Genomic DNA, 13068 nt, shown 5'->3' on the forward strand with positions numbered 1-13068 from the left:
CATATAGATTCAAATCGACAAAGCGAGATCCTTTTGGCTGCGGTTGCTGTACACATTTAATGAGCCGTAGTTTGACCTCCCACGCATTGACGCTTCCTGGCAGAGAAGGCGGGCGCGAGAGTCTGTGTACTGGCCGGCCACGCGTTTAATTTTTTTTTCCAAGACTGACTCGACTCGACCGTACCGGGCCCGGCCCAGCGTGTTCCTCCCTCTAGCACGCCTCGCGCCGCGCCGTGCGCGTATAAAATCTGCCGCGGGCTCTCGCTCCCGGCGCGGCGGCACAGACCGAACGGGATTCCTTCCTCCGAATCTCGACACAAATTACCCCCAACCGCACGGTGCCGGCCCGTCCCACCCGGCGGCGGAGATGACGCAGGACCTGGAGATGGCGGCGCGCCACGGGGGCAACGGCGCGGCCGACGGGCGGTACTACCCCCAGCCGCGGGCCGGCGCCGGCGGCGAGGAGCTTGACGACGACGGCAGGAAGAAGCGCACAGGTAAGCTAACAACTAGAGCCCAGTCCCGCCGCCGCCTTCTCGTCTAGTACTATCTTCCCCCTTCCCTCATCTCCTGCGTCCTGCCTCGGAGGAAGGCAAACCAATCGGAGGAAAGCAAACCAAAAAGAAAAGAAAAGAAAAGAAAAGAAAAATCTAGGGGCAGTCCGGCCTCCGGCGTGCATACAACTGCCCGGTGCTAGCCGTGGTTCCTCGCATCGAAAATCCTCCATCGATGATCGAAGGCAGTTGTAGCAGTAAAAAAGATAGCAGGGCGCCTTGCGGACTTGAGGTGGTGCCCGTTGTAGGCTGGGGGTAGTTGGTGTTCCCACGATGGAGTTCGGGTGAAGATTTGCTTCCTCTTTCAGGGGAAGTACGGCGAGGCGCCGAGGCCCACTCTTCTCTCTCTCTCTCTCTCCCTCCCTCCCTCCCTCTTTCCCTTGATTTGCAAGCTCTCCTCAAAGTGTATATCATCATATCATCTATTACGATTATTATTATCATCATAATCGATTTAGGAAGAATGGCTCAAAACTTTCGGTGATATCGATGGGAGCAGCACCAGCTGCTGAATTTTGTCTCGGCGCTGCACAACGGGACGAGTCAGTCATCCATCCGTCCCTGACGTGCACGGCCCAACAAGATCCTGTCTCGTGGCAGCTGGATGTTGCTGCATCGTTGCCAGATTGGACCTGCCAGATTATACTAGCTCGTCTTTGTTTTGCGTGCCTGGAGGAGGAGAGGAGGACTGGAGGAGGAGGACGACGCGCTTGCGGGCTTGGGGCAGCTGGGACTGCCCAGTGCCCAGCATGGGTCGCGTGCTGGTGCTGGTCCAACGCAGACCCAGGTCAAATGACACGGCGCAGCCGCGCAGGGAAGCGGCCTGCATTACGTCATTACATCTCATTATTAATTTATTTGGATTTTTAAATATATCTTTAGTACAGAGCTAGCAGAAATGCCGTGCGTTGCTATGGATCCTTACTTACTCTTACGTTCTTATTCGCTTATTTCTAATATGTTGGCTTCGCTTCACAATATGTTGGTACGTTATCTCTAGTAGTTCTCTCCTTACAAGTATAGTAGTAGAAGATATTTGTGCGTGGTTTGATGTCATCTGTTTATTTTGTGGGACCCACATATGGAAAAAAAATCACCGCTTAACTTCCGCTCTATCCATTCATTGGATTTCCCCTGTACTCATCGTCATCTAGCCAGTTGCTGCCTCTTCGTCCATCGGCGCCACCCGCATCTTGCCCCTATCCTCGCCGTCGTCCAGGCGCTGTGCATCTTACCATCCTTGCTGTCGCCCAGGCAAGCGCTCGTCCTCCCTGTGCCTAGCCTCATTCCCGCTTCGAGCATTAGGCCACAGCGCCTCTGGCTACCATGAGCAGAAGTGCGTTCTTCTCTTCTTCTCGTTTCCATCCACCTCCCTTTTATAATCCACTCCAAATCGTTCCAATCAAGTGCAAAATTGAGCCCCCAATTGCTAGATGTGGAGGTCTTAGTTCCGGATCTGAAGGGAATGGACGTCATTGACGGGGAGGGGGGGTGAGGTCCCAGGCGAGCGGCAGTAGTGCGTGGTGAGCGTGGGGAAGGTTGGCCACACGAGCGATGGAGCGGTGGCGCGCGTCCCATGCCGCCGCCGGCAAGCGCGTTGTATGGGCGGGACAAAAGAACAGGAGCAAAGGTTGGACCTCGGATCAATTGCAGTAAAGTTTAGGGATCTTTTTGCAAAATCGTCATGACATATTCCAAGGACTGCGGGTTGATTACGAAAAAGGTAAGGGATTTTTTTTTGCAAAACAACCACGACGGTTGGAAGAAACAACCGCTTTAATATTAGGTAGAGATATTAGCCATGACTTCCGTAACATCGAATACTTTTCATCGGAGGACCAATTTCCTATTGATTTTACTTTCCAAACAATTTCCTATTGATTTTACTGGAGTAATTCTTTTGGCATTAGACCATTTTGGAATGCAAAATACAGTCAGTAGGGACAATAATTACAAAAGGGCAGCATCATTATTTCATCATTTGTTAATGCAGGAGATATTGAGACACTAGTGAGAGGCAAAATAGAAAAATCTCTTCTAACTCAGAGATTTGCTACTTCTAAGAGGCCATTAGATGTTAATCATCTGATTGTTCGGAGAATTTTAGTGAAAGATATCACTATTTTATATTTTATATTGAAGTAAAGTTGCTTGTTTTTTGTTCTCCCTTGTGTACTATCCAATGTGCATATTGGAATTGTGTTAGGTTAAAGGCAAACTTGTTCCGCAGAGCTTAGATGCCAATTGACCTGGTACATATTTCTACTGCGTGCTTCTGCCCTAGTGTGAATAGGGAACTACTCGCATGCAACTTTCTGATTCAGCTTGTACTTTATAGATAGAATCCTTCTTCTGCACGTGTTGGACAAAAGTTACAGTTCTTTTTGACCGGCAATGTTTAGCACTTGCTTTTACACGCCACCGGTGTCTTCGACTGCGAGTGTTAATCAGCCTGCGTTTCCATGTCAGGGGCCCTACCTTGGGGCCTTAATCTTCAACAATCAACATACCTTTTGGCTGGTCTTCCTGGTGGTTTTCTCTTTGTGCAGAATCTGTGTCCTTGACGCAAAACCAAAAACATTTGGATGACAGAATCCTTGCTTTCTGTTTCTCTCCTTCACTTGGATACTCTCGCTGAATATCAAACATTCGCGGAAAATATGGTCAGCAGAGTTACTCTGACCAGGAGTCTAAACATCACATAGGTGGATTCTTTGGGTGGGAGGTTGGAGCAGTACTCTAAAAGAATACAGGCATGACCTGCTTCAGTGTGAGGGCTAATCAGCTGCATCTTTTGACCTGATAGATAGCTAGTCGGCGAGGAGATATGACAAGCAACAGTCAGCAGCAATGAGCTTATCAATGCAAGCATACATACACCGTAGGCCGCCGTCTCTGACCTTTTGGCACACACCCCTATGAACACCATTGCTCCCTCTCTTTTCCGCTGGACAAATACATATCAATATTTCCCCTTGATTTCTCTTATTTCATCTCATTAAAGGAGGTTGCAGATGATATATGAGATCATTTCATCTCACTATTGCCCCCCTAATGTTAGCAATACACGCGTTCTTGTCTGAAAGGATGAGGAAATTAAAAAGGGGCAATGCGTGGTATTTTTTTTCCTGTCCTTTAGTCCATTGCTAGGACGACAATTACATCCTATGCAGATAGGAATATAGGATAGCATTTTTATGCCAGCAATCCCCAAGCAATCAGCCAGGGCAGTCACATATTTTATATAGCACCCTGGACCAAACGGAAATCAAGGGGCCTTTGTTTGTTGAGTGTTGACCAAGGGGCGTGCGAGAGGCCTTTTTGTTATTGACTTTCTGTGAGGGGACATGAGGCCTTTTTGTTATTGACTTTCTGTGAGGAGACATTGTGTCTCCGGCGTTCAATGATTCATTTGGACTTGTCTGTGCCTCTCTGACCATGTGAGACAGGGACACAGGTCTTCTTCTCTGAATTTGGGCATGTGTCAGATTTTTGTTTTAGGTTAGGGCAACTGATCGAATTATTGCTTGTTAATTAGTAGGTGATGATATATAAGGAGCATTATGTGTTTGTGTACTCCAAATCTCCAATGGGAGACTCTGGTCAACAACTCGTAGAAATACAATCATTTTCTTTCTAAACAAAAAATAACTTTGCATTTCAATGTGGTTAAAGGTTCTTGTCATTACTCAGGCACTGATCGTATTCGTGCTATAAACATTCAAAGATTCAGAACGGTTTACTGCAACTTACAGCTCATTCAGTTTCTTGATCTATTTCAGGAACGGTATGGACAGCGAGCGCACACATCATCACGGCGGTCATCGGCTCTGGCGTGCTGTCCCTTGCCTGGTCGACAGCACAGCTTGGCTGGGTTGTTGGACCGGTGACCCTGATGATCTTTGCCTTCATCACGTACTACACCTCCAGCCTCCTCGCCGACTGCTACAGGAGCGGCAACCAGGCCACCGGGAAGAGGAACTACACCTACATGGATGCCGTCGCTGCATATCTGGGTACATAGCTGCTTCATGTTTTCACCTGAAGTAGACCAATGAATCATTTTCTGAATTTTCACATGGAAGATGATGTATATTGCGTACTGTGTATGAATTATGATGCAGGTCGATGGCAAGTCTGGTCCTGCGGTATTTTCCAGTATGTCAACTTAGTTGGAACTGCCGTTGGGTACACCATTACAGCGTCCATCAGTGCGGCGTAAGCAATTCTTGCAATAGGCTCATTCATTCATAGATTCTGATGATCCTCCAATCTCATCGTCGACTGAGATCTCTTTTGGTTGAATTGACGATGAGCAGGGCTGTGCACAAGGCCAACTGTTTTCACAAGAAGGGTCACGCGGCAGACTGCAGCCAATACGACACCGTGTACATGGTTGTCTTTGGGATTGTGCAGATCTTCTTCTCCCAGGTCCCAAACTTCAGCGACTTATCATGGCTGTCCATCCTCGCCGCTATCATGTCCTTCTCCTACTCGTCCATTGCTGTCGGCCTCTCGTTGGCGCGGACCATTTCAGGTGAACTAGCTACAAGCCTGTAAATTTCATCAAGAAGGTATTTCACAATGATATATAGACTTTCTGATCATCTTCTGACACATTGTGTGCCGTGATGTGTTCTCACAGGCAGTACTGGTAAGACTACTCTGACTGGCACTGAGGTCGGAGTAGACGTTGATTCAGCCCAGAAGATCTGGATGGCACTCCAAGCTCTCGGCAACATTGCGTTCGCGTACTCCTACTCTATGATTCTCATAGAAATCCAGGTAAGCACGAGCACTCAATAAAAATGTTCAGAGTTTAGCAATACGAACTCCAGTCAGTCACTAACTCTTAGAACATAAATTGAAACTTCAGGACACAGTGAAGTCCCCTCCGGCCGAGAACAAGACAATGAAGAAAGCGACTCTGCTGGGCGTGTCGACCACCACGGCGTTCTACATGCTCGCAGGCTGCCTTGGCTATGCTGCATTTGGGAACGCCGCACCGGGCAACATCATGACTGGGTTCGGCTTCTACGAGCCCTACTGGCTGATTGACTTCGCCAACGTCTGCATCGTGGTGCACCTGGTGGGCGCCTACCAGGTGTTCTCCCAGCCCATCTTTGCTGCTGTCGAGACGGAGCTCGCCGCGCGCTGGCCAAACTCCAAGTTCGTCACCGGCGAGCACCCCCTCGTGGCCGGCAGGTTTAACGTCAACATGCTCAGGCTGACGTGGCGGACGGTGTTCGTGGTGGTGAGCACGGTGCTCGCCATCGTGATGCCCTTCTTCAACGACATCCTGGGCTTCCTCGGCGCCATCGGGTTCTGGCCGCTCACCGTGTACTACCCGGTGGAGATGTACATCCGGCAGCGGCGGATACAGAAGTTCAGCACCAGGTGGCTGGCGCTGGAGACGCTCAGCTTCCTGTGCTTCCTGGTGTCGCTCGCCTCGGCGGTCGCCTCCATCGAGGGCGTCACCGAGTCGCTCAAGCACTACGTCCCCTTCAAGACCAAATCATGATGCATGATTGAGCTTCTCTGTGTCACTAAAGGGTTAGAAATTGTGTAGGACCATGCGATGCTCGCTCAAAGCATCCCTAGGGCCTAGATGTGTTCCGGGGAGAGTTATCTTCCGTTCTGTGGCTCAAAAATCCGGGGAGAGGTTTCGATGGCGTCTTGGAATTGTTCATTGTACAAAAGCCTGGGTTGATATAAGAATTTAAGAGGTAGCCAGCCTTGTTCAACCTGAAAAGAATCAAAAGGCAATGCAATGAATGCGAATTGTCCAGCCGTGCAATTAGGTGCCGGGCAGTTATATACTCGCTTTGGTTGCAAAAAAAATGCATGCGGTTTTATATTTGTGCGCCACGATTAAGAAAGTACTCACTGTCAAATTGTATCATCGCCAATTCATTATACTAGTCCATCAACGTGCAGGAGCACAACCTAATATTTTTAAAAGCTATTGAATTTGAAAATTATTAGAAATTAAACTCCTACCTAATAATTAAAATTGTTAACCTATTACTCTCTCATTTTTTCAATACTCCAACACAATACTCATATAGATATTTTAAATATTGTTGAAAATTTAAGAGGTTATTTTAAATATTGTTTATAATGGCATGAGTGGGTAATTTTGATGAAGGTTAGGGGTTACTTTAGTTAATTTTATATAATGATAAAGGTGGGTAATTTATATATAGATTTAGGGGGCTACTTTAGGATATTTTTATAATGACATAGGTGGGTAATTTTTTAGAAAACATAATAGATCCAATAGCTATGATGATTTGAGTTTACCAATTAATGGCCAGATGCTTTGCTTTTTTGTGAGAATTTCTAGAATTTCTCTCTTTTTCTAGAGTATCCATTTAGGAATCCTAGGTGACTTCACCTGGAAGCTTCAAAAGGAGTCTCCAATTAGTAATAGTAAGATTGGTGAAGATGGCTCATTTATTTGTGAGAGGGCTAACAAATAATCAAGTGAAAAAGGAGGGAAATAGAAAAAATTTAGTATGATTAGAAATTTTAGTATGACTTACATTCATTAGAAAATCTAAAATAGGCTAATTAACTAGGGAGAGTAGCTAATTGACACGTTTGAAATGTGGTATGATCAGTAAAATCAAGAATTATTCTGCAAGAGATTTAATGCATATTTTTATGGACTAAAAGATTTAAACCAAATTTACTAATATCGAGGTAAAATGTTTTGCTAGAATCTGAAGCGATATTTTAGGCACAAGATACGAAAAGGTAAATGCCACCTAGGTGTTTTAGAGGGCTCGCAAAATAGATTATGTAATACTTTTTTTTTCATTTTCTCGGATAGAAAATTATAGTTAAAAAGGAGAACCTATAATCCACTATCACAAAGTCTCAAATGGATAATCTACAATGACTATGCACCTTGTAACTTATATGTTGTAGACTATTTTCTTGAACAACCATATACTAGAAATAGTACTCCACGCAACCAGCACTACTCCACGGCTACATGGGATGTTTTGTAGAGGCTAGCTTCGTATGACTGTGTTATTGGGTCATCACAACGATTGGCATGTGCGGCCAAGGATTTTTGCAACCAGGCACATAGATAGCGGTCTATTTAAAGATTAATTGCCATTAGCGTGTTTGTTGGATCATGTTAATCCCACTATCTAGAGGTCAGTGTTTTCAAAACTTCGTATCAACTGGTTGCACTGTTCTTAAAAATCAAAACAAAGCTTCCTTTCTTCGAAAAAAACGTGCATCTCATTTGCTCTGGCTCTCTGCCTCCCCCCTCACGGCTGCGCACGCATGGCTTTCTTCTCTATCTCCGGTAGCTCTGCGACCGCGAAAGACGGGGAAAGGAAGCATAACATGCGTCAACCTGTGGTCGCTCCACGCCCAAGCTTTACCTGCCCACCCGTGCCGCGTTCATTTCCATCGGTAGCGTGGCGCTCTCTCCCTCGCTCGCCGGCGCCCCTATGCCTATATATAGCTTCCCCTATTCCCTCTCCCGTCCAATGGCCGGCCGGCGCCGCACGCGGAGCACACACGTCTTGCTGCCCTGCATGCCACCGGAGGAAGGCGAGGGAACCAATTAAGCACAGTATTCTCTGCTGTGGGCACGCCGGGGTCTGTAGTGGAAGAAGGGAATGAGCGGCGGAGCCATGGACATCGACATGCGAGCCCACGGCGAGGTTGACGACGACGGCAAGGAGAAGAGGACAGGTAAATGAATCTCGGACCTCGCTAATGTTGAATCTGGGCTTCTTCTGGATGTTTGATGAACAGACATGGGCAACTGAACATGCATGCCTCATGCAAATTAACATAAGCGGCCGGGGGGCAATGATCTAGACCAATGTGTCATACTACGGATTATATCGTGAAATGTGGAGATTGGGAGACTATTTTTTCAATAGTATGGATATGCATGAAGTGTTTAGGACATAATATATCACAGTAAAAAGAGATGCATAGGAACTAACATTTGTCTTTTTAGTTTTTTTTTCAAGAATTTTCATTTTAACTTTAAAGAACTTTATGGTAATAGAAATAACTAATAATCGTTTTTTAACTCGATTCCTACGTCCTTCTCAAGAGATTACGAAGAAATCTCTTGGACATCCATCTTCCAGTATTATTTCAAGCTTATTTTTATCTTAGTAGCACGCCTTAGTGAAAGTTAGCTCATATCAGCTTGTTAGGTGCTGACAATGGTAGTGGGTAGGGAAGCAAAGAGGATAAAATAGCAATGTGGTGGCAGAGGACAAGAACCACGGTAGGGAGGGACTTTGCAATTGCGGTTGCGATGATGGTAATTTTGGTGTGAATAATTGTGCTAAGGTATGGTGGGGGGTGGGGGGTGGGGGGGGGGGGGCTCAAGCCCCCTACCTCCCCAAACAATGGATACCCTCTCTGAGGGGAAAGAAAGAAGAAGAAGAAAATGAAGAAAAACGTACCTATTCTCCAAGGCTAGATCCACCATTGAGGGCATTGTGTCCTGTGGGAATCGGCCGGTGTGTCAATGTGTTAAATGAATTGGAATAGATGTGCTAAATGATTCCCAACCCTCACAAGACCCTCTAGAAGACCCTCTAGAATTTGTGGCGACATACATACACACCCTCTAGAAGATGAATTGGAATAAATGTGATAAATGATTTAACTATTCCTGTATTGAAGAATATGTTGAGATAATTTTTTCAAGTTCAATAAATTCAAAAGTAGTACAACAAAGTAATACTACTTGCATTGGTTTCGTATCCATGCTTGCACAGGTACGGTATGGACGGCGGCGGCGCACATCATCACGGCGGTGATCGGTTCCGGTGTGCTGTCGCTGGCGTGGGCGATGGCCCAGCTGGGCTGGGTGGCCGGGCCGGTGATCCTCCTCCTCTTCGCGGCCATCACCTACTACACTTGCTGCCTTCTCTCCGACTGCTACCGCGTCGGCGACCCTGCCACCGGCAAGCGCAACTACACCTACACCGAGGCCGTCGAGTCCTACCTAGGTACTCGAACCAAACACTTGCAAATTCAAGAAGACCAAACAGAGGCTTCGTGCAAATCAGCAAATGTTAACTTCACATGCAGAGATGGATGTAACTGACTCTGCAAGAACTCTACTCTTCCTCTCTTCTTTGTGCAGGCGGGTGGTATGTCTTTTTCTGCGGCGTCTGCCAGTATGCCAACATGTTCGGCACCGGCATCGGCTACACCATCACAGCGGCCGCCAGTGCGGCGTAGGTCCCTGGATTTGTACTGATTGATGAATGATGATCAACAAAACCAAACGATGTCTACTTGATCTACTGACTGATCAATCGGTTGTTGGTTTGGGGTTTTGGATGGCAGGGCTATCCTCAAGTCGAACTGCTTCCACTGGCACGGGCACGACGCTGACTGCACCCAGAACACGAGCGCCTACATCGTCACCTTCGGAGTGGTGCAGGTCATCTTCAGCCAGCTCCCCAACTTCCACGAGCTCTGGTGGCTCTCCGTCATCGCTGCCGTCATGTCCTTCTCCTACGCCACCATCGCCGTCGGCCTCGCCCTCGGCCAGACCATCTCAGGTAGCATATACATGGTGTGCACCAGCAAATAGTTCACATACTCCGTACTTGATAAATATATCTCTGTGTGTTCAATCTGCCAGGTCCCACGGGGAAGACGACGCTGTATGGCACGCAGGTCGGAGTGGATGTTGCTGACACAACGCAGAAGATATGGTTGACGTTCCAGGCTCTCGGCAACATCGCGTTTGCCTACTCCTACACCATAATCCTCATTGAAATCCAGGTGAGCGAAGATACTACTCCTGCTCTAATGGCCGCCGCAAGAAATTACTTGTGACGAGCTGGCGATGACGGCGGGTCGGGTACGACGGTGCAGGACACGCTGCGATCCCCACCGGCCGAGAACAAGACGATGCGGCAGGCGTCGATCCTGGGCGTGGCGACGACGACGGCGTTCTACATGATGTGCGGGTGCCTGGGCTACTCGGCGTTCGGCAACGGCGCGCCGGGGAACATCCTCTCCGGCTTCTACGAGCCCTACTGGCTGGTGGACTTCGCCAACGTGTGCATCGTGCTCCACCTCGTCGGCGGGTTCCAGGTGTTCCTGCAGCCGCTGTTCGCCGCGGTGGAGGCCGCCGTGGCGGACCGATGGCCGTGCTCCAGGCGGGAGCACGGCGGCGTCAACGTGTTCCGCCTGGTGTGGCGCACGCTATTCGTGGCCCTCATCACCCTCGGCGCCGTGCTCCTGCCATTCTTCAACAGCATCCTGGGAATCCTGGGAAGCGTCGCCTTCTGGCCGCTCACCGTCTTCTTCCCCGTAGAGATGTACATCCGGCAGCGGGAGATCCCGCGGTTCAGCGGCGTGTGGCTGGCGCTCGAGACGCTCAGCTTCTTCTGTTTCATCATCACCATCGCCGCCGGAGCCGCGTCCGTGCAGGGCGTGCGCGACTCGCTCAAGACCTACGTGCCCTTCCAGACCAGGTCGTGATGGAGTATACGTACGCCGCCGTGCTCGTCAGAGGGAGCCGGCCGGTGCTGGTCTAGTCTGTGCGCTTGTAAAGAAGATCCTCACGTGCTGGTCGAGCATGGGGTGTGTAGGAAGCTGCTCAAGCTCCTTGATTCTGAAACAGGGGGTCTGCGATTGTGGGTTGGATGGCATGGCGCCGTTTTGGGCCGGGATGAGCATAGGAGAGCAGATCCTTGTGGGCGTTATGAAATCCTTCTCTATTCTTGTGGCTAACTTGCAGAATTTATATAGCAGCAGATAGGAACTGTAAAATTTAACCAATAACAACCAGCAGCTAACAGTACTCAGTTTGCTAAGCAGTATACTACTGGTTTCAGTTATAATTGAACTTCTCCACTAGAGTATGCAAGCGCATAAATATTTCCATTTCACGACACGTGTAATCTAAACGGAGAGGTCAATCGATTTAGACTTAAATCGAGAGCTCCTGTATTACGTCTTGAGCAAACCAATAACAACAAGCAAAAAGTAATTCTCTCCAATTAACTCCCACCCCTATAACTTGAAGAAGCTCACCGGCACTGTTGGGATTCGAGGTTTTGGGTTGGGTGGATGGTCTCTGGACTGTGGAACTAGAGGGATGGCTGGAGGCAGCGTCGGTGGGGTGTGAGCCGTGAGGCCACCAGCCAGGTGGTGGAGGACATCTGGTGACCGGTGCATGCAATGGGGGCAAGGAAGAGGAGTGGTTTGGAAGGGTGGGGGACGGGGCGGCGGTGGGAGGCAGGCGAAATAGCACGGTGGCGAGGTCACCACCAGGAGACGATGGGGTCTTGAGGTCGGGATCGGATCATCACAAACGGAGACGAAGAGGATGACAAGGATGGCAGCAAAATCTCCTCACATTCGGATGGAGGAGGAGTAGAGTGAAAAAGGAGGGAATGGGAGGATGGAAGGTGGTGCTTGATTGCGTCAAAGGCGACGCTGGCGAGGAGGATGGCAGCGTGGGCGGATTGGGCGGAAGACTGTAGGGGGAGGGCAAAGGGAGGTGGAGGTGAGCATTTCTTCTATCTTTCCTTTCTTTTTTAGGACCACTAGTGGATGGAGATGGGCTGACGGGCTAGGGGAGCTCTCGATTGATTGATATTAGGAGACCCATCTCCTGCTAGCAGCCTCCTTACAATAATATCATAAATTCAAAAGCGGCACCACTACTATTAGAAAAACACTACAGTGGTTTCTTGCTAGTAGTCCTAGATTACTAGGGTATTGGTGAGATCTCACTAAATTAGGCTTGAATGTGCACAAAGAGTTAATCAGGTTGAAGATGATAGGTGGATCCCACAAGGAAATGAGAAGAAGAGAGGGAAAGAGAGATGGGTTGGGTAGAGCAAAGGTTTGGAGAGGTTTTGGCTAAAAAATCCTTTAAACATTTTGTAGTTTAGAATTTAAGGTTATTTTTTTGTTGACGCAACATCTGGACCTCAGGCTTCTACGTTGAACAACACGGAGGACCTACGAGATCTGTTTAACTCTAGTATAGGCTCCAAATCGGCTCGTGAGTGGTGCAAGGTGTGCCAGTCAATTTGACCTGAAAATTGACAAGGTAAACATTAAATTCCTGAGCCGATCGGCGGCGAAGCCTTTTGAACTCATGGACGGGCGTTCTTGGAATAAATACCATGACAAATAGATATTTAATATAAGCATGTGGTGTAAATAAAAATATTAATTGCATGTGCCATCGGCTATGTCAGCCGATGGGCTAAGATAAAACATTATAACACAACAGCCATAAAAGAGAGCCCTTGTTAACTATGTACTTATTAGATAAGCTAATGGATCTAGCCAATGTCTTGATAAATGTATTAAACTCAGACAAGGTAACACGAATGAGAGGGCATTGGCATCAATCTACTAACTTAAAAGATTAGAACGTAACGGCAAGGATAGCCAATGCTGACCATACACAAGGAAGATACATTAACAAATCTTAATCAATGTCTTGATAAGTGTATTGAACTTAGACAAGGCAACATGA

At 47.9% G+C, this 13068-nt stretch overlaps 2 protein-coding genes across 2 annotated transcripts; both read left to right on the top strand.

The window, feature by feature from the left end:
* Positions 1 to 257: 257 nt before the first annotated feature.
* On the top strand, positions 258 to 6298 carry LOC117853977 (amino acid permease 6). The gene is made up of 6 exons (XM_034736254.2): positions 258 to 497; positions 4337 to 4570; positions 4679 to 4772; positions 4874 to 5091; positions 5200 to 5339; positions 5431 to 6298. The coding sequence occupies exons 1-6, from the start codon at positions 368 to 370 to the stop codon at positions 6073 to 6075; spliced, it is 1461 nt and encodes a 486-aa protein (XP_034592145.1). The 5' UTR covers positions 258 to 367; the 3' UTR covers positions 6076 to 6298.
* Positions 6299 to 8197: 1899 nt separating this feature from the next.
* LOC117853599 (amino acid permease 1) lies at positions 8198 to 11342 on the top strand. Its single transcript, XM_034735917.2, has 6 exons — positions 8198 to 8273; positions 9326 to 9559; positions 9697 to 9790; positions 9903 to 10120; positions 10204 to 10346; positions 10440 to 11342. The coding sequence occupies exons 1-6, from the start codon at positions 8198 to 8200 to the stop codon at positions 11049 to 11051; spliced, it is 1377 nt and encodes a 458-aa protein (XP_034591808.1). The 3' UTR covers positions 11052 to 11342.
* The last annotated feature ends 1726 nt before the right edge of the window (positions 11343 to 13068 follow it).

The sequence above is a fragment of the Setaria viridis genome, chromosome 4 (assembly GCF_005286985.2).
Source record: "Setaria viridis chromosome 4, Setaria_viridis_v4.0, whole genome shotgun sequence".
Taxonomy (NCBI): Eukaryota; Viridiplantae; Streptophyta; class Magnoliopsida; order Poales; family Poaceae; genus Setaria; species Setaria viridis.